Here is a 21351-nt window from a genome sequence, read left to right on the forward strand (position 1 = left end):
CATTATAGTGGCTTGGAACTTGCATTTACATGACTTCCCTCCTTATTCCGTGCGTCAGTGGGATATTTATGGTCATCTATGGATGGTTCTCCTCACTCTTCTTGCCTTTTATTCTATGTTACTTGTTGAGCTTTTGTGGCTCATTTGTTTTTGCATTATTCCAGGTAGGGGCAAGACTTTGGCTAACGGGGAGCCTAACCAAGTAGGGTCCGACGTCTAGTTGTATACAGAGTCGTCCACGACCGAAAGATCTTTGGGAGTTTTGGCGTGTGCTTGGATTGTAGATATATAGTTTTGTGGGTCTTATTTTGTCTTTTTCTGTGACTTTACAGAAGTATGACCCATTGTACACAGCAGCATGTTGCCTAGTTATTTATAAAGTCTTGTTATCTTTTTCAGTCTTGTGTGTATGTGTTCCCCCATAACCTCAGTAGGTACCATTTCTTTTTGACACCTTTCTCTTAATGCCTCAACCAAGGTGTCCAAGGGTGGAGTCGTCATAAGTTTAGTTCGATTTTTTTCTTGCATCTGTTCGATTCGATTAATTTTTTTCAAAAGTTCAATTTTTGGTTCAGTTTTTTGGTTAAAAAAATCAAACTAATCGAACCAATTGAACTTTAAAACAATATTATTTTGATATTTATAAAATGACGTTATTTTCTTTAATTTTGTGTGTTTTCTATTGATTATTTCGATTTTCTTTGATTTTTTTTAGATTTCTTTGATTTAATCCATTTAATTTGATTTATACGGCTTGAGTTTGATTTTTTCGATTATCAATTAATTTAAATTTTTAAGTTAACCATTCAATTTTATTTTATTTCTTAATTTAATTTAATTAGTTAATAAATTTCAATCAAAACCATTTGCACACGCCACGCAACAATACTTGCCGGCTGTCAGCAATCTCCTATGGTGGGTTTCCCAAAATGTCCCTATAACCCATTTTTATTTTTTAATAATTTGTTTCAAACCAGATAATAATTCAATTCGAATTATTAAAATTATAAAATTAAAATTTTAATCGAATTGGTTTCAAATTAACTGAATCAAATTTCACTAAACACACGTGGAATATAAAAATAAATTTTATGAATTTAAATAAATAAAGTTTATAAAAAAATACCAATAATATTTATTTTCCCATCTTCTTCTCACTTATTACATTGAGAATAATTTAAAAAAATAAAATAAAATTTATATTTTAATTTTAAATTTAAATTTATCTAGGAAATTAATTGAAGTCCATATTTGGAATTAATTGACATTTAAAATATTTTTCATTATTTCCAAATATAGAAAATAAAATATGTTTGTTGTAATAAATGGATCCAACAAGTACCAGCTGTCTACCAACAGAAGGCCTTCACTCTCCAGAGCACTGAGTCGGCGTGCCTTTCGTTTATAATCGAAGCCCTAGAAATCTTTTCCTTAAATCGTTCGATTCGACATTCTGAATTCTCACAGGCCCAGGAGGAGGAAGAGTACTCTGTAATCGTGGGAGGCGATGGACGGAGAAAAAGGTACGTCTGAACCGCCGTATGTAATTTCTCCGGGCACCGAAACTGTGCGTATGCCTCTGTGATTTCTGATTTCCTTGTGCTATTTTGCTTCCAATTTGTGCTGTTTCTGTGTTAGTGTGTCGTGTGGTGCCAATTCAGTAGGTGGTGGTTGCATGATTGTTGAGTTTGCCGCTTTCGTTTTTCCCTGTTTTGCTTTCAATTTCTATGAGTTTCTTGGTAACCAAACAACTTCTAGATTGTTTGCCATAGCGGATTTTCTGGAAATGAGACATATAAAGTTGAAAAATGAGAAAATTGAGTTTTCTCTGCAAGTAAACAAGACCAAAGATTTTATAGAAAATTGGAGATCGGAAACTAGAAAAACATTTTCCACTACTGAAAACCCCCTTGATTTTCCAATGCCTCTGAAAGAAGATACCATCCACGTAGCACCCTTTCCATGTTTTTATCCTTGCGGTGTGTAGAACTTCTCGTATGTTTCGCTCACAATTCGATTCCTTTTTGGCATGCCCTCATAGTCCTGCAACCATCTCTGCAGAGCAGAGTCATTATCAAATTAATTAAGTCCCCATGTATACTGGTTACTGTCATAATTACCTGCCAAGTATAGCCATGGTTTCAACCCCACGTATACGAGAGCACCCAGGAATCTCCACCTTTTTGTTGACCACCTGATCAAAATATCATAAGGCTTATCTTTGAAGTCCATTGATGCCAGCATTTGAACATCTCATTAAGAATATCTTGATCAGCCTCGTGATATGATGCTACTGAACTTAAGACTTTGGATTCTATGGTGTTTTTCAGACAATTCGAGTTTATTATTCACTCTTTCTTTTGTCTCATCCACCTAGACAATACTGTCTTCAAATAATATACACCAAGACACTTCTTATCAGATGTGCATTGTGAGTTCATCCATTACAAGAGTAAAGAGGTAAGGTTTCAATGCAGATCTTTGATAGGTAATGCAATTCTAAGCACATGCTTATTCATCTAAATGTCATTTGTTGTTTTCAATCAGTAACAAAGTTAATAATCATTTATGTCATGTTCATGTATAATATTGAGTCTACATTTTTACGAGCTAGGGATGAGTAGGTTGTGCTTCACATCAAATGGAGTCTGATTATGGTGCCCAACCAACTTTGATTGATTGCTTTGATTGGGAGAGATCAGAGTGGCCCAAATCAGTTCACACGAACAAAGCCCAATCTCTCCAACCTTTAATTAAAAGGATAAAACTAGCAATAGTCTTTTATTTAGGAGTAAGGCAGTTATTTGATTAGGAACTCAGTCATGGAGATCTCATATTGCTTAGCTGTTATGTGCTCCTGTGCATATTGGAGACAGATTATCTAGTTATTTTGAGCTATTGTACTTTCAATGAGCTATTTCAATTTTATGTGTTTTTATTTTACTTAGATCTGGTTTCAGTACATAAAATCTGATGGTTAGGCTGGTTAGTTTAGGGAATTGGTTCCAGAGTATTTTACCTAGGTTTTTAATGTATTTAATCATTAAATAATAGTGTTCATCCCAACCACTACTTGGTGAGTGGTAAAAGTGGAGCTCAAATGTGTGGGTTTGAAATTATATTAGTGGTCATCACCATTCATCCCTCCATGCAACCTCAATGGACAATGGAGATTGTCAAATTACAGTTTTAGTGGGGTTCAACTGGCATTGATTCTTATATGGAAATATCGAACACTGTTTAGTAATTCATTGAAGCATACAAATATGGAAAATCACTATGCTGAGGAGAAGGTGGTGAAAAAAGAAACTTTGTGATTAAGACTTATTGGTTTTCCAATTGTTGTATGAATTATGTATGGTTTTGTTAGTTGTTTATTGCCTTCTATTTGATGCAAATATGATTTCTTCCTTTCTGACGTGTTCCCATTATAGGTGCAGTTGAGCAAATGTCATTTGTTGGCTCACCAAACAAACAGACTACAGAAAAGGAAGCTGAGGGGGTACGCTTTATTCTGATTTTTTTTATATAAAAATACTACAATTTTAAAACTTATTTAAAAATTTCTACAACTTTCAACTATTTATAAAAATACTACAATTTTTTCTAAGTCAACTTTGGATGCTAGCATGGAAAATTTAATAGAGTGAAACTCGCTCCTCATAGGAGCGAGTTTCACTCTATTAGAGGAGCGAGTTATTGTGGAAAACTCGATTATTCACCAAGTGCAAATCAGCCTTGGTGCCACAGTAACTCCCTCCTCACAGGGAGCGAGTTCTGTCTGGTTAAAATTTCCATTGTCATAATTTTATAAATTGTTTGAAAACTGTAGTATTTTCTTAAAATAAGTTTTAAAATTGTAGTATTTTTACAAAAAAAAAAATCCTTTATTCTTGCCTTTTCCCCCCCCTCCATGTTACCAGGCTATATTTGTCAATTGATTATTGTTTCATTTTTTGTGTTAGGGTATAGAGAAAGATGAAGTTTTTAAGTCCATGGAGCAGTTGTGCATCAAGTCTGCAGGGGCAGGGACTTCATCAAACAATTTCAAAAGAAAACCAGTTGTAATCATTGTTGTAGGAATGGCTGGTATATTTAGTGATCTGTGTTTGTATTTAACTGTGGAGATATAGTAGGATTTTGAAGTGATTTGCTACTATGTTTTTTTTCTTGTTTTACTAGATGGGTCTTGATTTATTTTTTCTTTTGTTTTTTGTTTTTGTTCTCCATTAGGGAGTGGAAAAACATCTCTTCTTCATCGCCTGGTTTGTCACACACAAGCTTCAAATATTCGGGGCTACGTAATGAATCTTGACCCTGCTATCACGACACTTCCATTTGGTTCAAATATTGATATCAGAGATACAGTCAAATACAAGGAAGTCATGAAGCAGTTCAATGTTGGTCCTAATGGTGGAATCTTAACATCGCTCAACTTATTCTCCACCAGGTTTGATGAGGTAAAATTACTTCTTCAGGATGTTTAAATATTATTAAATTGCCGTTTAAAATGTTTGGTTTGCATTTCTGCATGTATTAAGAACTGATGCAGATACATTGTGGTTTATGATAAGTGGAATTGGTCATATTTGCATGCCATTTATTTTATCAAACCAATTTATTGTAACACCTACTGTGAACTTCTGCAAGAGTCCTTATTGAATGGTTATGAAGCTGGGTTATTTATGACAGTGATCGGTTTAGAGTTTAGACAGTTCTAGTTTATGCCAAATTTTCATCAAAACAATTTTATGTTTTCTACTAATCATGTACTTTTACATGTATGTTTGTCCAGTTTTGACTACTTTTTGACTGTATACTAAGCAGTAGACATGTCAATCCAGGTTATTTCTATTATAGAAAATCGAGCAGATCAGCTAGATTATGTTCTTGTGGACACACCTGGTCAGATTGAGACATTGACCTGGTCTGCTTCTGGTGCAATAATAACTGAAGCTTTTGCATCAACCTTTCCTACTGTGATCGCTTATGTGGTAGATACACCTGGTTCGGCCCATCCACCAACTTTCATGAGCAATATGCTTTTTGCTTGCAGCATCCTCTACAAGACTCAGTTGCCTTTAGTGTTGGCATTTAACAAGATTGATGTGGCCCAGCATCAATTTGCTTTGGAGGTAAAATTTATTTCTTATTGACATGACTACTTGTCTGTTTTATTGTTGAACAATTGTTTTTTCACATACCATACTGTTTTCCTTGTGCTAGAAGCTTGACTACTCTTCACATTTTTAAATTTGCAAAGTTGACTTCAAGAGTGTAATTGCTGAAAATATAATGTTTGCATTTTATGGTCTTATTTTCAGAAGAAATATCATCTGTACTGACTTTTATGGGATTTTTTTGTGGTCGGGACATTGATGGATCAAAATATCGTTGTTTTATGCTTTTGTAATTTATAAAATTCGTTATGCTTGAAAGCAACTTGGAAGTTTTGTCTTTTGTTTTGTCTGTTTTATCTTTTTGGTTTTTTTTTTTTAAGTTGTCGGCGATGGGTTGCTGGATGTTGTTGAAAACCAATACATGATTTGAATATAGATAGATTGATATTTACAGTTTCAAAATTTAACCATTCACTAAAAAACACTAGTAAATTTGTTGCTTCAAAAGTGTCATTTTTATGAGGTGGTTGTACACACTAAGCTGTTAATAAATGCCGTTGCTGTTCAAAGAAGTCAAATCAATGTAGAGTATCAAGATTAATACGTGTGTGAAATATGTTATAATTATGTCATTTCTGAATTGTGGTGTTGTAGTGGAGTTTGTAGGTGAGACTTAGATTTTTCTGTTTCACTGAAACATTTTGTTGTTCAAAACTCTTGCTTTATTTTCTCATGTTTTTAAATGTTATTTATTTAGTATTTTTATTAATATAAAATGACATTATTTTAATGTATCTTTGCACCCTCTCATATGGCTGATGCCCCTCAGTTTTGTCTGGACTCCCATCTGTTCCTTCATTCTCAATTTTTCTGGTCTCTTACAATTATAGAGATTCAGGCCTTCTGTTTTCGTTTAACTTGGTTTGAGTAATGCAATGCTACTACTTCTCTGGGGCAGTGGATGGAAGACTTTAAGGCATTTCATGAAGTGATTGATTCAGATCATTCATACGCATCAACGCTGACCCGTAGCCTCTCTTTTGCTCTCGACGACTTCTACAAGAATCTAAGATCTGCTGGAGTGTCTGCAGTTTCTGGTGCAGGAATGGAGGCTTTCTTCAAGGCCATTGATGATAGTGCTGAAGAGTTCATTGAGATGTACGAGTATGTACTGCCCTCTCCCGGTTCCCTTTTTAATGTCTTTTTTGTGCAGTATGAATCTCTTATGGGCTTGTTGTGGCTTATTCTTGCGAACGCTGACAAACTTTTATTGTTGCACCATTTGCTTGCCTATTTTTAGGGCTGATCTCAATGAGAGGCGGGCAGATGAGCAGAATATGGAGGAAGAGGGTTGGCGGTTGGACATGGAAAACCTGAGGAAAGACATGGAGAAGACTGGGGGAGAAGCTGCGATCCTGAGCACTGGTTTGAAGGATAGAGAAGTCGATAAGGACATGATGGGAGAAGATGAAGTGATGGATGATCTGGATTTTGACAACTTTGAGGAGGATGAGGAAGAGGATGAGCAGGATGAGCAGGAGGAGGAGGAGGAGGATTTTGTCGACGAGGATGGAGATTAAGCGGTTGATAATTTTTCATTCTAGTTCAAATCTTCATGTAAAGTTTTCTGGACCCAAAACTTTGTACAGGGCTTGCTGTCTGTCTCTGTGTCTGTGTATCCTGCGAGTGAATGCCTGTCTGTAAAGCTTGGATGGTTTTTGTCTTAAACTTCCCTCTTTAGGGTTCGTGGGATAGGACAAGATAAATTGGTGGATAAAATTTACTTGGTGTTTGGTTTGTGTTTATGAACATGTGGGATGGTAAATTAGAAGAGTTTGGTAATCATCTGAATGCAGGATAACATAATCTCAGGGGAATTGGGATACATTATCCAAAGGATAGGATAATGGACAAAATGATCATTTTGTCCCCCCAAGTATTAATATTTAAAATTTTAAAATTTTTCTAATATATTGTTGTTTTTGCATTATATATATAGTGTCTATTTTTTTATTAACCAAACATAAGATATGATTAAATACATACATGATATTTTGTAGTGTAGTTTTGCTAATCAATCGTTTGAAATCTAAGACTAAAAATTGCTTATTATTTCCAGAATAAGCAATCAGCATCTGTCTGTGAACCAAACGTGGCCTTAATTTGCAAAATTGTAAAACAATCACGAGTATGGTGATATTGGTTCCAAAATTGGAGGTCGAAATTTTGCATCAAGCAATTTCCCTAACATTTATCATTATTTATTTAGGCAATATTTATTATTCCAAATATGAGTTGAAAAAAATAAAATAGGGAATGTATTGCGGATAAAAGTGTTTTTTATTATGTTTGTTAAATTTATTTGACAACTTAAAAGTCATGTGATTTTTTATTTAAAATTTTATAAATAAATTTATTTAAAGGGTAAGGAAAAGATAAATTTATCTAGGATTTTACAAATAAAAAAATGACCTATATGTTTCTCATCTCATAAAAGTGTAATTCTTAGTATATTTCAAAATTTTTAACAAATAGTCCGATAGAGATTATTGAATGCTTCACAGACTTATCTTGATCATTTCATATTTAGATTTAAAAAATATTGTAATATTATCTTGATACAATCTTATTTTACTCATTTTAACAAATTCTATCTTAAAAAATGTTATTCAGCCTATTTTGGTTTCGTTACATGTCACGAAATTAGAGGTGGGTCGAGAATGTGTCAAGCTATTGAAAAGACAATTTTGCTTCTCTAGATCCAAACCATATCGCTCTATTACTAATCAAATTGATCAATTGGACAAACAAAGCTTAGAATCAGGCTATCGAGATTTATTCCTTCATTCGATTTGCTAATGGCTTGTGGCTTTTGAGGAGCGATGCTAATTTGCTAAGGGGATATCAGATGTAGAAATTAGTTTTCACTTTTCAGTTTTTCCCCTTTCATAATTTGTGAACCATAACTATAAAATAGAAAAAATTCATTATATTACAAAAATTAGGTCGAAGATGATGGTTAGAGAGTTTGTACCTTATGGTGCACGAAAATGTTTTAGGGGCATCATTTTGATGCTTCCGAAACGTTTATATTTCTAAAATGTCAAAAAAAAAAAAAAGGATAATTTATGCAATTTTGAAAACATTTTAGGACTATTTCATAATATTAAGAAAATATTATTTTTAATTTAAAAATATATTTCTGTCCATAAAGAGATTAAAGGCATAATGTTCTTTGTCTCTAACTCAAAATTTTTAATTTTTTTCGGAATTTGCTTGAATGTATTAAGAAATTTATGTTTATTTTTAAATTGAATAACTATTTTTTTATATTTTTTTTTATATTAAAACTTATATTTACAAAAATATCCCTATATTTTTTTCTTTTATTTTTTTTCTATTTTGTACTTTTTAAAAAAAAATACAATATTATTTTTTCATTTTCATTTCTTATCGTATCTGTTTCCTATTTTTATTTCTGTCCAACTTAACTTATACTTATCTCGACTCGCTGTCTAATAAGGATTTTGAACTTGTCTCTAAACTCGAGATTTTTTAATATAAGTATTTATCTAGACAAGTTCATAATTATCATCTTTAAGTGATAATAATATTATAACTGTATCGCATATAGTTAAAAAATACTTATAATGTTGAAATTAGGTTTATTTTATTTTATTTTATTTTATTCTGAGGGTGGAGGATTTGTGATTAATCCAACCAATACATCAAAAATGGTTAAAAATTTTGAAAGCCCTTCAACAGATTGAGGGTAACGGTTACTTTTTCTCCCACTTCTCCACCCTTTTCACTGCCTTTTCCACCTGCATTCAGATTAAATTATTAGAATAGTAAACGGGAGTTTAATAAAATAGCTTAAAAAAATAAATTAGACTACTTAGAACAAATTTCATGTTTTGCTCTCTTTTTTATAATTTTTTCTTAAGAATTTTTTTACGCTCAAACAAACAGAGCCTTGAAGTAAAATCTAAAGATTAGGTGTGTTAAAAAATATCCGAAAATCTGTAAATCAGACCAAACCAAAACGAACCGTGCCTTTTGTTCTATGGTTCAACTGTTAGGTTCTAGTTCTATGGTTCATTAATGCCTTTTGAAGCATTAATGAAGTTATGAGTTTATTTTAGTTAACAAATTTGTTTGTAATTTCATATTTTGCGAAAATGTTTAGAAGCTAAATGTTAATTGGATAGAATCGAAACTGAACCGAAATCGGTCTGATGTGACGAATTGGTTATAGTTTGATTTTTTATATGTAATGGTTCGGTTATGGTTCTTATTTTTTTGAAACCGTTAAAAATGGTTCAATAACTAGATTCTAATAGAATCGGACCAATCCGAACCTTTGACACCCCCACTAAAGATAAAAGTTTAAAATTTAAATAATACTATTTGGTTTGAGTAGTTGGACTAAATAGACGTTCAAATGAGATGGAAATTCTATTTGAACAGTACGAATTTAGTATCGAAAACAAATCATAATCAAACCATCAAACATACAAACGGATGATTTTTTTTTATGAAAAATTTAAATTAGAAAAAATTATGATCATAAAGAACAAAATATCACTATGATCATATTTTTACAATAATTCTACTGTATTGGGTATTTATTTATAAACTTAACACTCATTTATAGATATATATATATAAAATAATTTATATAAATTTATAGTTTGACAAAAAAATAAGTTACAAAAGAAAAAAATCTTTAATTGAAAATTTATTTCGACTATAATCAAATTTAAATTTCGAATCACAATTATTGTCACATGAATCACGCTGTTGCGTGCACTCATCGTCCTTAAAAATTAAAAACTTGAAATTGAAAATAAAGGAAATAATATGCTTAATTAATTAATTACCTCAGTTGTCCAATTAGTTCGACAAGTGACCCAAATCAAGATGATGGTCTGCATGAGGGTGCCGCCTATCATCCCTGTCCATATGCCTTTCACTCCCAATTTGAAGTAGAAACCAAGTAAACAGCCCAATGGGATTCCAACCAGATAGTAACACCCTATGTTCACATATGCCACAAAAGCTTGCCATCCACACCCAACAGCCACACCTACATGCATGCTTTTCATGTCAGTCATACATACATACATATATTGCTTAGGCAACTATTGCTCACCGTCTGGCAACATAACAATTGTTCGACTGAGAGAGAAGAGGTGGGTCCCATATATGTGAAACTCACGCCACATACATGAGCCCCACCCCCCCTCTCTCTGTCGGGCAACTACTATATTGTTCAACGGTGGGCAACATAATAGTGCCCATATTACTTATATGTTAATTAAGTAAGGAGTTTTAGAGGCTCTAGCTAGGGGTTTAGGGTTTAGGGTTTAATCTCAATGGGTTGCACCTTCACTCATCTTATTAAGTATATATTGTGTGAGTGAATGGATATTATCGAGTGGGGTGAATTCAATAATAGACACCTGTTGACATTTTAACATTCATTCTTATTTTAGAGTCTATCTAATAGTTCATTATTTAATAGATTTATTTGCTTTAATATTGTGTCAGGGAGTTATTAATATTTATTAAATCTCTTCATATTTAATAGAAGTTTATTGGATCAAATGACAAAGATATTGTTGAGAAAATATGGCTTTTCTTGGATGAAATGAAAAATAGATTTATGTAATGAGAGAAAAAATTTTCATTAGTGTGGCAAGCGGTGTGTATAAGACCTAGCAACGAATTCACCATTATATGGACTTACGATTACTAGGGTTTAGGGTCACAACAATATCTCACTAGGTTTTAGTGGTAGGATCATTGGCTCTTTCACCATCTCAACCCGAATCACTATCGTAGGGGTGACGTGAATTCTAAGAAATAACATTTAGAGATTAAGAGACTTGAACTCAAGATCTTTGACCTTGCCGGCATTTCAATCTACCACCACCATATGGACTTATGATTACTAGGGCTTAGGGGCACAACAATATCTCACTAGGTTTTAGTGGTAGGAATTGGCTCCTTCACCCCCTCAACCCGAATCACTATCATAGGGGTGATGTGAGTTCTAAGAAATAACATTTAGAAATTAAGAGACTTGAACTCAAGATCTTTGACCTCGCCGGCATTTCAACCTACCACCTTAGTGGCCATCAAACAAAGAACCCAAATGATATATATATATATATATGTATGGATATATGTAGGGTTTTGGAGGACTGACCTGATAAAACGGGCTGGACACCATTGAGGAGGACAGTGATGGCAAGGAGTGGACAGAGGTGTGATACAGCTTTGGCTACAACTTCACCCTCTGTGAAGGCATAGCTGATCACATCTCGGAGTGCAATCACAGTGATTGCTTCAGCCACTGAGATGAGCAAAGATACAGTGTTCACTACTACCACTGAAAATGCCGCTGATTTTGGATGTCTTGCTCCCAATTCATTGCCCACTCTCACACTGCTTATATATATATCATCAAATTCTCCATGACACAATAATTGAAATTTTTAGAGAATAGAGTAAGAACAAAATCAAAAGGACAAACCTTGCAGCTGCATTAAGCCCAAATGAGAGTGTGATGGTAAAGCCAGAGATTGTCATGCTGCAATTGCCAAACCCAAAAAGGAAACAATAAAAAGGACTAAAACTTTAATCGAAATACCACTTGGATATTTAAGATTGATACATTGTGTGACACTCTTATATTGATATTTTGTATTACGTCTCTGATTATCTCTAATTACTATAAGTATATAATACATTAATATCGAAGTGTTACACGAAATGTCACTCTTGAGTGTTAAACTAACATTTCTAAAGTTTTAAACCTCAACCTCAAACCTTACTCAAAGAAGGAAAAAAAAAAAAAACTCATAAAGAATAAGAGAGGAGATCATATAAGATAGTAATAATTATATTGAAAAGCATATCATATTTGTATCGAGAGATGAAATTATAATTTTATTTTTATTTATCTTTAAAATTTAGGAGAAAAGGGCTAATTTTGGCTTAAAGAAATTTTTAATTTCAGTCGATTTAACTCAAGGGTGTCTCGTGTCCAAAAAACTAGTATTTCTTAGATACGGTGGATAATTTTAAAAGTTAAGTGTGATGTTAGGTAAAAAAAAAAAAAAATTAAAAGCTTATACGAGACGAAATTAAAGAGTTAAAAAATAAATTTGATCGATTATTCGAAGGTTTAAAAGTAAGGGAGAGTGACAATTTGTTCCTTTTTTTTTTTTGACAATAATAAAATAAAGGGTGTGTATATATATATTAGTACCAGACTGATAGAGAATCCAAAGCCAACTTAGGGTCATGCAGCAGGCCAGCCAACAACAGAAGGATTTGATAGTACCAGCCCTCCAAGCACAGCATCACAGCCGAAGCAGCCGATAGCCTGAAAAACGCCGGCAATCCAGAGAATGCCTGCCGGCTAAAACCCGCCCAAGTGTGCTTGCACCTTGTCAAGACAAATAACAATATATATATATTGTGGGAATGCTATTTCAAAAGAAACTACAACACTTTGTGTGAGTGACACTCAACAATTAAGGGTAAGGGTTGTGCATTCATACAAATATGACTAAATAGTATAAGGGCTTTGTCATGTTACTCATTGTCGGACAACATAACATTTGCCCGACACTGAGGGAGGCGCTGGCCCCACGCCTCACTGTCGGGTAAATGTTATGTTGCCCGACAATAGACAACATAACATTGCCCAATAGTATAAATAGTAATTGAATTTTGCATTAAGATGTAAAAAATTTATTAAATTTTAATTTATATTCAAAACGTCACTAAATTTTAATTTAAGTATATAATTCTATAACTATTATTAAATACAATTAAAAGAGTCTAATGAGATATTGATATGTCTAATAATGTAGACGGCTAAATAGCACAAATGATTATTACATTAAGAGATAAAAAACTTACTAATTTTAATTTGTATCCAAAATGTTATTAAATTTTAATTTAGTATACAATTTTAAAATACAAAAACATCATCATTTTGATAATTTTTTTAATAACAATCGACGATAATTATGAAATTTTATATTTAATTAAAATTTAATGACCTTTTTATAAGTTAATGTAAAATTCAGTCAACATTTATATTATTTTACTTATAAATCAATATCTAAGTAGCGATTTCATAAGGATGAAAACGAAACAAAAGATTATTTAAGATTTCTAACTCACCTCGGGCTCACCACTATATAAACAAACTGCGCTACCACCATCAGCCACCACGACAAGCTCAGCGCCGCCGCGGCGCCAAACAAGCCGAGCCCCATCCTGTACACTGCCGCCCAGCTCAGCACAAGGTGGAGCCCCATGGCCGCCGCCGACATTGCCAAACTGGGCGTCACGATGCTCTGCGATTGCAGGAACTTCTGGATGGGGAAGTTGGCGGCGTAGGCGTAGATTTGCGGGATGAGGCCGAGCACGAACGAAGCCGCCGCCGATGCGATCTCCTTGGATTGGCCCATTGATGTGAGGATCGGCTTGGCGAAGATGTAAATTATGGTGGGGACTACTGCGACGGCAGTGAGAAGAAGAGTCGATCTTTGGAGGTAAATTCCGAGCATTTCGAATTTCCCGGCGCCATATGCCTGTCCGCAGAGTGTTTCCACGGCGCTTCCCATCCCAAGCTGGCCGTGTAGATATATACACATATATATTAATGTTAGTAACATTCTTCTGCACCCAAAAATTATAAACCAAATAATTACCTAATTTTTGAAAATAATTGATAATTTTATAAATAATTTTCACAATTTTTTTGGTATGAATTTACCATCAATTTTTTAGTGCACAAAAAAGTGAACAAACTCCTCTATGTACAAATAACATTAGCATATATATATATATATAGATATGATATGTTACCTGACACGAATCCCAAGTGAGGGTGGGGTGGGGTGACGAGGACAACAAAAGGGGTGGAAGAGGGGGGGGGGGAGGGGGTGTAACATTCTATATCGAATGATAGGAAGGATCAGAATAACTTACCTTAATGGGCATACGCAAACTTTCTAAGGGATCACCAATCCTTGAGTTTCCTCGGGTCAAGCATACTTAACCTAGGAGTTCTTTGCCTATATTCAATCCAAAAGTTATCCAGCTGATACTATTTCATTTCTTACTTATTCTCGATATATACTACTCTTATTTGGGTTCTTGGAGTATTATAGATGGGGGATGCCTAACTCTTCTGTACATATATATATATATATATATATATGTTAATGATGACATCTAGATCTAGAGTGTCGACCATCGATATATTTGTGTTGAACTAGACTAGTGCCCCTAAAGTGGGGGTGGGGTGCAAGGCGGATGGGGTGAGGTGGACAACAAAAGGGTGTGTGGTGCCTAACTCAAATAATATATCAATTATATATGTTAGTGATGACATCTAAAGCGACCACCGATATATTTGTGTTGTAGACTAGAGCCCCTAAAATGGATGCTCAGATAGATCCACACTTGAGGTTTGCATAAGGAAACATTGATCAAATTGCCTAGGATGACCTAGGGAAGCCCCTTCAATGATCAATTTAGCAACAAGAAGCAAGGTGAAGCTTTTTCTTTACCTTTCTCTTCTTTTGAGAATTGAACTTGAAGAGAATCCTAGATAGAAAATTTGAGCTCAAAACTTAACTCGAGGAAATAATCCCTTTCTTCTTTAACCTTGTGTTCAATATGTGGTGTTCTAGAGATTTTTTTTGTTTTCCTAGTGTGCAATGATTTCAAACACCTCATTATGAGAGGTCTTTTGGGACTTAGCCACTTGTCCCTTTTTTTTTTTCTTGTGGGAGTGAGGGTTGAGTACCATAGGAGGAAATGATTACTTTTCTATGTAATTGTCACCCTAATAGGCTTATCTATGAGTGGAATATTTATGGTGATGTGACGTGCATTTATTATTCACGTTAATGGTCAAGTGATAAATCAATAATTTTTTTTTTTGTGACCTAGGCGTTCGAGTTCGCCCACCTAACCTTAAAGAAGACTAGTTTTTTTCTCTAGTTCTGCCTTTGAATAAATCGCATGCAATCGCAAGCTTATATATTCCTAAACGGACACATAGTCAGAATCCACTAAATGAGACATTTCTATCTCCACCAAAAGTTATCCCTGGCCACTCGAAGAGAACTTAGAAACTCCATTACTTGCACCATGGGAAACACTTTTAATATTCTTTAATTTTAAAAGGATATTCTCAATTATGAAAAAATTAAATAAATAAAAAAAATCGACCCTCAGAATCGAACTGATGGCCATTACATTACAAATGTGATGCTCTAACCTTTGAGCTAAGCGAGCTGGGCATTAATGGCTAATTCATTTTGTTATGCCAATTTAAAGCTCCAAGTTTCCTTCAGTGTTAGGGGAGGTGAATGGCCTTAAGCCTTTCTAAGAGGGTTAATGGAATTAAGGGTGTGCAATCGGTTATAATCGAACCAAATCGATCGAAAATCATGAACCACATCGAACCAAAAATCATGAACCGAACTAACCAACTAACCCATCAAACTAAATTATTCGAAAACGAACTAACTAAAACCTAAACTGTGATAACCAAATCGAATCGAAAACTGAACTGTAACACACAATAACCAAGAGATCAAACATTAGTTCGGCCTTGCTGTTGTCACCGATCGATGATTCTTATGATCAAGATCGATCATCGGATTCTCCCAACCACGATGACCCACATACCCAAAAATCAAAAGTATCTAATGGTTGAATTTTAGTAGATCTAGATTTCAACATGTAAAAGAGAAGTACCCAGAAAACTTACTAAAAACCCATTGACATCATCTTCATCTCTGGCTTCTCTATCGACGATAGCGAGGGATGGTGAAGGGAGAGAGAAGGGACGAAGAGATGAGGCAATGCCGTCGGCCAGTGCCTGATCTATGAAGCCTCGAAGAGCCTTCATCTTTGTCTTCATTATCGATGACGGCGAGAGATGGTAGAGGGAGAAAGAAGAGAGAGACGAAGAGATGAGGTAGTGTCGTCGACCAGTGCCTGAAAACTTGAAGAGAAGAGAGGACAAAAATGGCGAGAGAGAAAGGGGACAAAATGGCTAGAAAGAGAGAGAGAGAGAGAAAAGGATGATGAGAAGACAATAGATAGTAGACAGATACTATGGGGTGTCGTGCCCATATGAGAGGGGGGTTATATGGTTTGGTTTGATTTTTTGATTATTTTTATTAAAATAAATGAATCGAATCGAATAATCAATTTTTAAGAAAAAACAATTAAATCGAATCATTATTTTTAAAAAATCAAATCAAATCAATTAAATTTATCAATTCGATTCAATTAAATTCAATTTATTTGAACTTTTACTTACTCCTGATAGAACCCTGTCTTTTGAACTTTCTTGAGAGGGATTGTTCCCCGGGGGGGGGGGGGTATGTCCACGTGTCACGTTGTTATCAAGAGTCCTCCACTTTATTAGTTTAAAATTTTGGGCTAGGAAAGTTAATTCATTGTGCACGTGGTTCTGTTTTTAAAGTAATAAGTGTACCACTTTTCTACGACGTGTCTTACCACTCATGTTCAAGCTACGTGTTCCCTCCTCTCATATTGCTTACAAAACCAACTGTCACTTCCTCTCTAACTTTTTCTTATTTAAGGAAAAAAAGAGAGGATTCTTTTGTTGTTGTATGTTTTAATGTTAAATTTAGATAATATCTAATATATAATAGAGATATTTATATGATAATTTTATAATCAATAGAATAATCATATCTTCATTTATTGCTTTCTAATTGTGTATGAATAGGTTTTTAGATTTATTAATTATTTTATTCTTAAAATACTAAGAATATATGACAAAAATTTATAATACAATGATTTTTAAAGATATTTCTAGTCCTAAGATTTCTTAGATGACAATTATGATTAATCGATTATGGAGTAGCACATGAGTTACTATTTTTTTATTAGTATGAGATACAAATAATAGACATGTGGGTACGTGTTAATTGAATATCTATTGAATTTGACGCTCGTAACATATCATATAATTGAGAGGATTAATGATCTGTTACTAGTTTTTTATTATATATTTGCTCCCTTAAATCAGAGGCAATAGACTTGTTGTGTACTTGTGTCCGCAGTTTGCTATTAAGTAGAATCATCTGGTGTGAGAGGTTGGTATGCTTTCCGTATGGTCTCTATGAAATAGTGTATGAAAACAGATGTTTATTGATGGTATCCATTGACCTCCGTGCGTGAGGTGAACATCTTATATGGCTTCAGTTGGTTGTGGTTTGAAAGACTCTAGCTAGGGTGTGTATGATTGGAAAAGAGTTTTGGAGTTCCAACGTGTCATCTTGATCACACTATACTGAATCTTGGCGTAGTTACTGAGTCTTGTGAGTTTAATGATTCTCACTCGTTCGAGATGTTAGTTAGTGCTTGAAAATTGGTTAAGGGTGCAGGTGAGATCACTCGCGGACCCTTCGACGCTTAAGTTAATCTTATGCTTGAAATTTAGAAAGCAAGTACAATTGTAGTCTCTGTAGAGTAATAAACATATGTTGGCTTGGAGGAGAGTTATCCTATTTATAGGGGAAGACTAACAAGTGGAGGGAGACCCACAATCTTCAGTGGGCATTTTGGGCTCTATTCTAGATTTGTTGGTAAGGATATCGGAATAACTAGCCCTCGAGAGTCTTTCGAATAAAAGTTGCCAAGTGACTTATGAATTGTCAAGAGGGTATCTCGAAGGCATCGAATTAAGAGGCTCTCGGGCGAGGTTACTTGGTGTCGGTTTCAATCACTTGGGCTAAGGGTCACTTGTTTTCGGTGGTAACTCACAAGTTACAAGGCCAAGTCCCTCTCATGCCTATCGACCAGGTTTCGCGATGGCTTGATTACTCGACTAAACTCTCAGTTAGTCAACTATCCTCTCGCCCAGGTCTCTTACAAGTCTCTCGACTAGGTTTCACGATGTATTTGTTCCGTGGGCCTTTTTCCTTAAACTTAAGCTAATCGTAGACCTATTTTTTTGAATACAACTTGTATTATCCTATATCACTAAGTCACAACCCTAATAATTAAAAATAAAAAATTTCTAAATAAAAACTATCAAAGATGAGATAGATCAATTAATTAATTCACCAAATATCTTTTTTTATTGTATGTATATAGTTTCAAAACTAAATAACTTAGAAACGACAAGCTCAAAGTAGAAAGAACTCTGATAAGATTGTTTCTTCAATAACAGTTTAAAAGAACAAAAGATAAAAAGAAATTAAAAAATTAGTGTATATATATATATATATATATATTCCCCATTACATGGTTTGTTGGTACTGATGCTACCCACAAAAGATTCAGTTCTTTGAATCACTTTAGAAAAGAACCAAAAGGTCAAAAAGTATAATATTGTATTAGTTCATTACTTAATATCACATGCATAATACACACACCCAATTCTAAAATGGGAAGTTGATGGCTTGATCCTGTCTAAACATTGATTATAATTTTTAAATAACTTAATTTAAAATTAATAAATTTATATTCGTAAAGAGGATTAATCTCCCATAACTAAGGTAATAACTTAGGTTGCACAGAAATAAAAATAAAAAATAAATAAATTAAGAAATAGAAATGCAAAAAAAATACATAAATAAAAGAAAAATATTTTTATAAATATAAAAAATAATTATTCAATCTAAAATAAATATAAATTCTATAATGCATTTAAACAAATTTTGAAAACAAATTATGGAAAAGCTTTAGAGACGAATTGTTTTTATCTTTAATCTCTTCATGAACAGAAACACATCCTAAATATTTTCTTAATAATACGAAATAGTCTCAAAATATTTTTAAAATTACAGAAACAACATAAAAATATATTTTAATATTTTTTGACATTTTAATAGAGAAAATATTTCAAAAATACCAAAACCGCATCTCGAAGGCATTTTTTGCATCATAGGTAAGTGCCATACTCATCTAATCATTAAACTAAATCTTTCCACACATATATCTACTCTATATATATATATATATATATCACATGAGGAAAGAGACGTAATACCATGAGGGCAAAAGCGAAGATTTGGATGCCATTGTTTCCAAGAGAAGCAGCAGCAAACTGAAGATTGCCCAGGTGGCCGCAGAAGATCTGTGTGGAGGCCGACATGGCGAAGTTAATCAGGTGAACGCCCACCGCCGGCGCCGCGAGCCGACATAGCAGCTTCACTTCTACCCCGACGGCGGCTCGAAGGCGGCGAAAGACCGGTGCTTCTTTGCTGGACAGTATGTCTTCCAGCTCACTGCTCAACTGTTTCTGTGGGTCCGGCGGTGGATGATCGTCATGAATAATTGGTAATGAAGATGGTGGAGATTCCATCGCCGGAGTTGCCTGCGGTGGCGGAGGAGGCAGCTTTGCCGGTGCACGTATAGTACTGGTGGTGGGATGATCAGGAAGTGTGTACGTGTGTGTATATAAATAACTATACGTCATATGTAGCCAGCCAAATTGTGTAGGAACTTTTCTTTACTGGTGTGGTGGGGGAACCTAATTAAAGGATTGATTCCCCAGAATAAAACTGGACCGAATTTTCATAATTCAGCCCAACAACTCAGAAAATAAAGTATTACTGATGCTTCTTTTTATGTCTGTTTTAACAATAAGAAAATGGATCTTTATGGGTGAGGAATCCTGTATTTAATTATAAAGACATTATTATGTTTTCTTTTGTGGGAGCTAATCATAGTGCAACATGTGTTTAATCTATTAGCACTAAAAAAAAAAGAGAGTTATTAACAATAGGACAACTTCATGCTTGACCATTTATATATTTATTTACAATTTATTGGCCAAACAACTTTTGGGCCTTGGTTGTTATATAAAAACTAAAGTTAATAATAATGTAGTTGATTTCTTTAATATTCTTGTTATATAAGAATTATTTTCTTGAACAGTTAAATATCTAATTGTGATCTAGAAGTCCCATTTTACTCTTTTTAGTCAACGATAGCTTTAAATTTATATTCTTTACCTTTTTCTCTTAATTTTCTTTTAGTTTAATAATTTCAACTTTTGTCTAGAATTCATGGTGTTTGATCCAATAAGCTTTTAATAGTTTAAGTAATAAGTTGGCCTAAACTTTTGTTTACTTGCTTTTAAAGTTTAGTTTTTTAAAAGTTCATACAAGTTTAAAGTCTAACTCTAATAATAAGAAGCTAAATTTTGTTATGAATAGCCAACTCTATTTCTTAAGGCTTAGCTAAACGATATTATTGTTATATTATTTAGGTGAAGTACAAGATTTTGTTATTCTTTTACGAAATAATGGCACCTAGTAAGGAGTGGATGAATCTTGTCAATAATCGGCTTAATGAAACTTATCCAATAGGGGTACAAAAGTTTCTAGATTGTGCTTTAAAGAAGTTGGGTGCTAAAAATAAGATTCGGTGCCCATGCATGAAATGTTGCAACGCTAATTTTGGAACTCATGAGTCTATTAGGGCACATCTAATGATATATGGAATATCTGAAGGGTATACATTTTGATATCATCATGGTGAAATGAGCAATGAGCCTCAATCTGAGTTTGAGGATGAAGAAATTGAGATCTTACAAGATGATACTAGTGCTCCAAATGATAGTGATGATGAGATCCAATAATTCATAAATGATTTTGTATACTCAGTTTAAAGGATTAGATAAAAATAGTGGAGATGTTGAATTTTTAGGTACCCAAAATTTTCTTGAAATGGAACCGAATGATGGAGCTAAGCAGTTCTACAAGATGACATTGAGCAACTAATATATCCTAGTTCACTAGTTTCAAGATTATCTGTAATTCTTAAATTGTTGCATATAAAGTCTTTGTCGCTGGAGTAATAAGTCATTCATTATGTTGTTGCAATTGTTGAAACAACTCTTACTTGAAGGGTCTTTCTTACCAGACTCATATTATAATGCGAAAAAGGTATTGCATGACATTGGTTTATCTTATGAAAAGTATGACTCTTGTGTGAACGATTGCATGTTGTACTGGAAGACATACAATGGATGTGTCTGTTGCAAGGTATGTGGTGCTTCTTGATGGAAGAAAGATTATCGTAGTGGAGAATTTAAGATGAAAACAAATGGCAAGAAAATACCAGTAAAAACTCTACGTTACTTTCCATTAAATCCACGACTTCAGAGGTTGTTTATGTCTTCCAAGATATGCTCTTC

At 33.8% G+C, this 21351-nt stretch overlaps 2 protein-coding genes across 5 annotated transcripts; one reads left to right on the top strand and one right to left on the bottom strand.

Annotated features, from left to right (window-relative positions):
• Positions 1-1339: 1339 nt before the first annotated feature.
• On the top strand, positions 1340-6925 carry LOC127812310 (GPN-loop GTPase QQT2-like). Of its 4 annotated transcripts, XM_052352735.1 has the most exons (8): positions 1340-1523; positions 2378-2460; positions 3435-3502; positions 3966-4089; positions 4234-4460; positions 4845-5135; positions 6079-6284; positions 6421-6925. In XM_052352735.1, exons 3-8 carry the CDS (start codon positions 3449-3451, stop codon positions 6698-6700), a joined length of 1182 nt encoding a protein of 393 aa, XP_052208695.1. In that variant the 5' UTR covers positions 1340-1523; positions 2378-2460; positions 3435-3448; the 3' UTR covers positions 6701-6925. The 4 variants fall into 4 exon arrangements, with proteins under 4 accessions (XP_052208695.1, XP_052208692.1, XP_052208694.1 ...); XM_052352732.1 differs by lacking the exon at positions 2378-2460; XM_052352734.1 differs by lacking the exon at positions 2378-2460 and having other exon boundaries at positions 6079-6278.
• Positions 6926-8778: 1853 nt separating this feature from the next.
• On the bottom strand, positions 8779-19593 carry LOC127811879 (protein DETOXIFICATION 40-like). Its single transcript, XM_052352072.1, has 7 exons — positions 19198-19593; positions 13326-13777; positions 12400-12579; positions 11662-11718; positions 11335-11573; positions 10004-10209; positions 8779-8944 (listed from the first exon to the last, which is right to left on the bottom strand). The coding sequence occupies exons 1-7, from the start codon at positions 19510-19512 to the stop codon at positions 8900-8902; spliced, it is 1494 nt and encodes a 497-aa protein (XP_052208032.1). The 5' UTR covers positions 19513-19593; the 3' UTR covers positions 8779-8899.
• Positions 19594-21351: the final 1758 nt, after the last annotated feature.

The sequence above is a fragment of the Diospyros lotus genome, chromosome 10 (genome assembly GCF_014633365.1).
Source record: "Diospyros lotus cultivar Yz01 chromosome 10, ASM1463336v1, whole genome shotgun sequence".
Taxonomy (NCBI): Eukaryota; Viridiplantae; Streptophyta; class Magnoliopsida; order Ericales; family Ebenaceae; genus Diospyros; species Diospyros lotus.

Bases quoted from the DNA above. Each gene is read 5' to 3' on its own strand.
- LOC127812310 (XM_052352732.1), top strand. The intron at 4,461-4,844 runs GTAAAATTACTT...ATGTCAATCCAG, and splicing joins TCTCCACCAGGTTTGATGAG to GTTATTTCTATTATAGAAAA. The intron at 5,136-6,078 runs GTAAAATTTATT...TCTCTGGGGCAG, and splicing joins AGCATCAATTTGCTTTGGAG to TGGATGGAAGACTTTAAGGC.
- LOC127811879 (XM_052352072.1), bottom strand. From the start codon at position 19,512: ATGGAATCTCCACCATCTTCATTACCAATTATTCATGACGATCATCCA. The intron at 11,719-12,399 runs GTACTAATATAT...TGGCAATTGCAG, and splicing joins TTGGATTCTCTATCAGTCTG to CATGACAATCTCTGGCTTTA. The intron at 10,210-11,334 runs GTCAGTCCTCCA...GCATGCATGTAG, and splicing joins TGTCCAGCCCGTTTTATCAG to GTGTGGCTGTTGGGTGTGGA.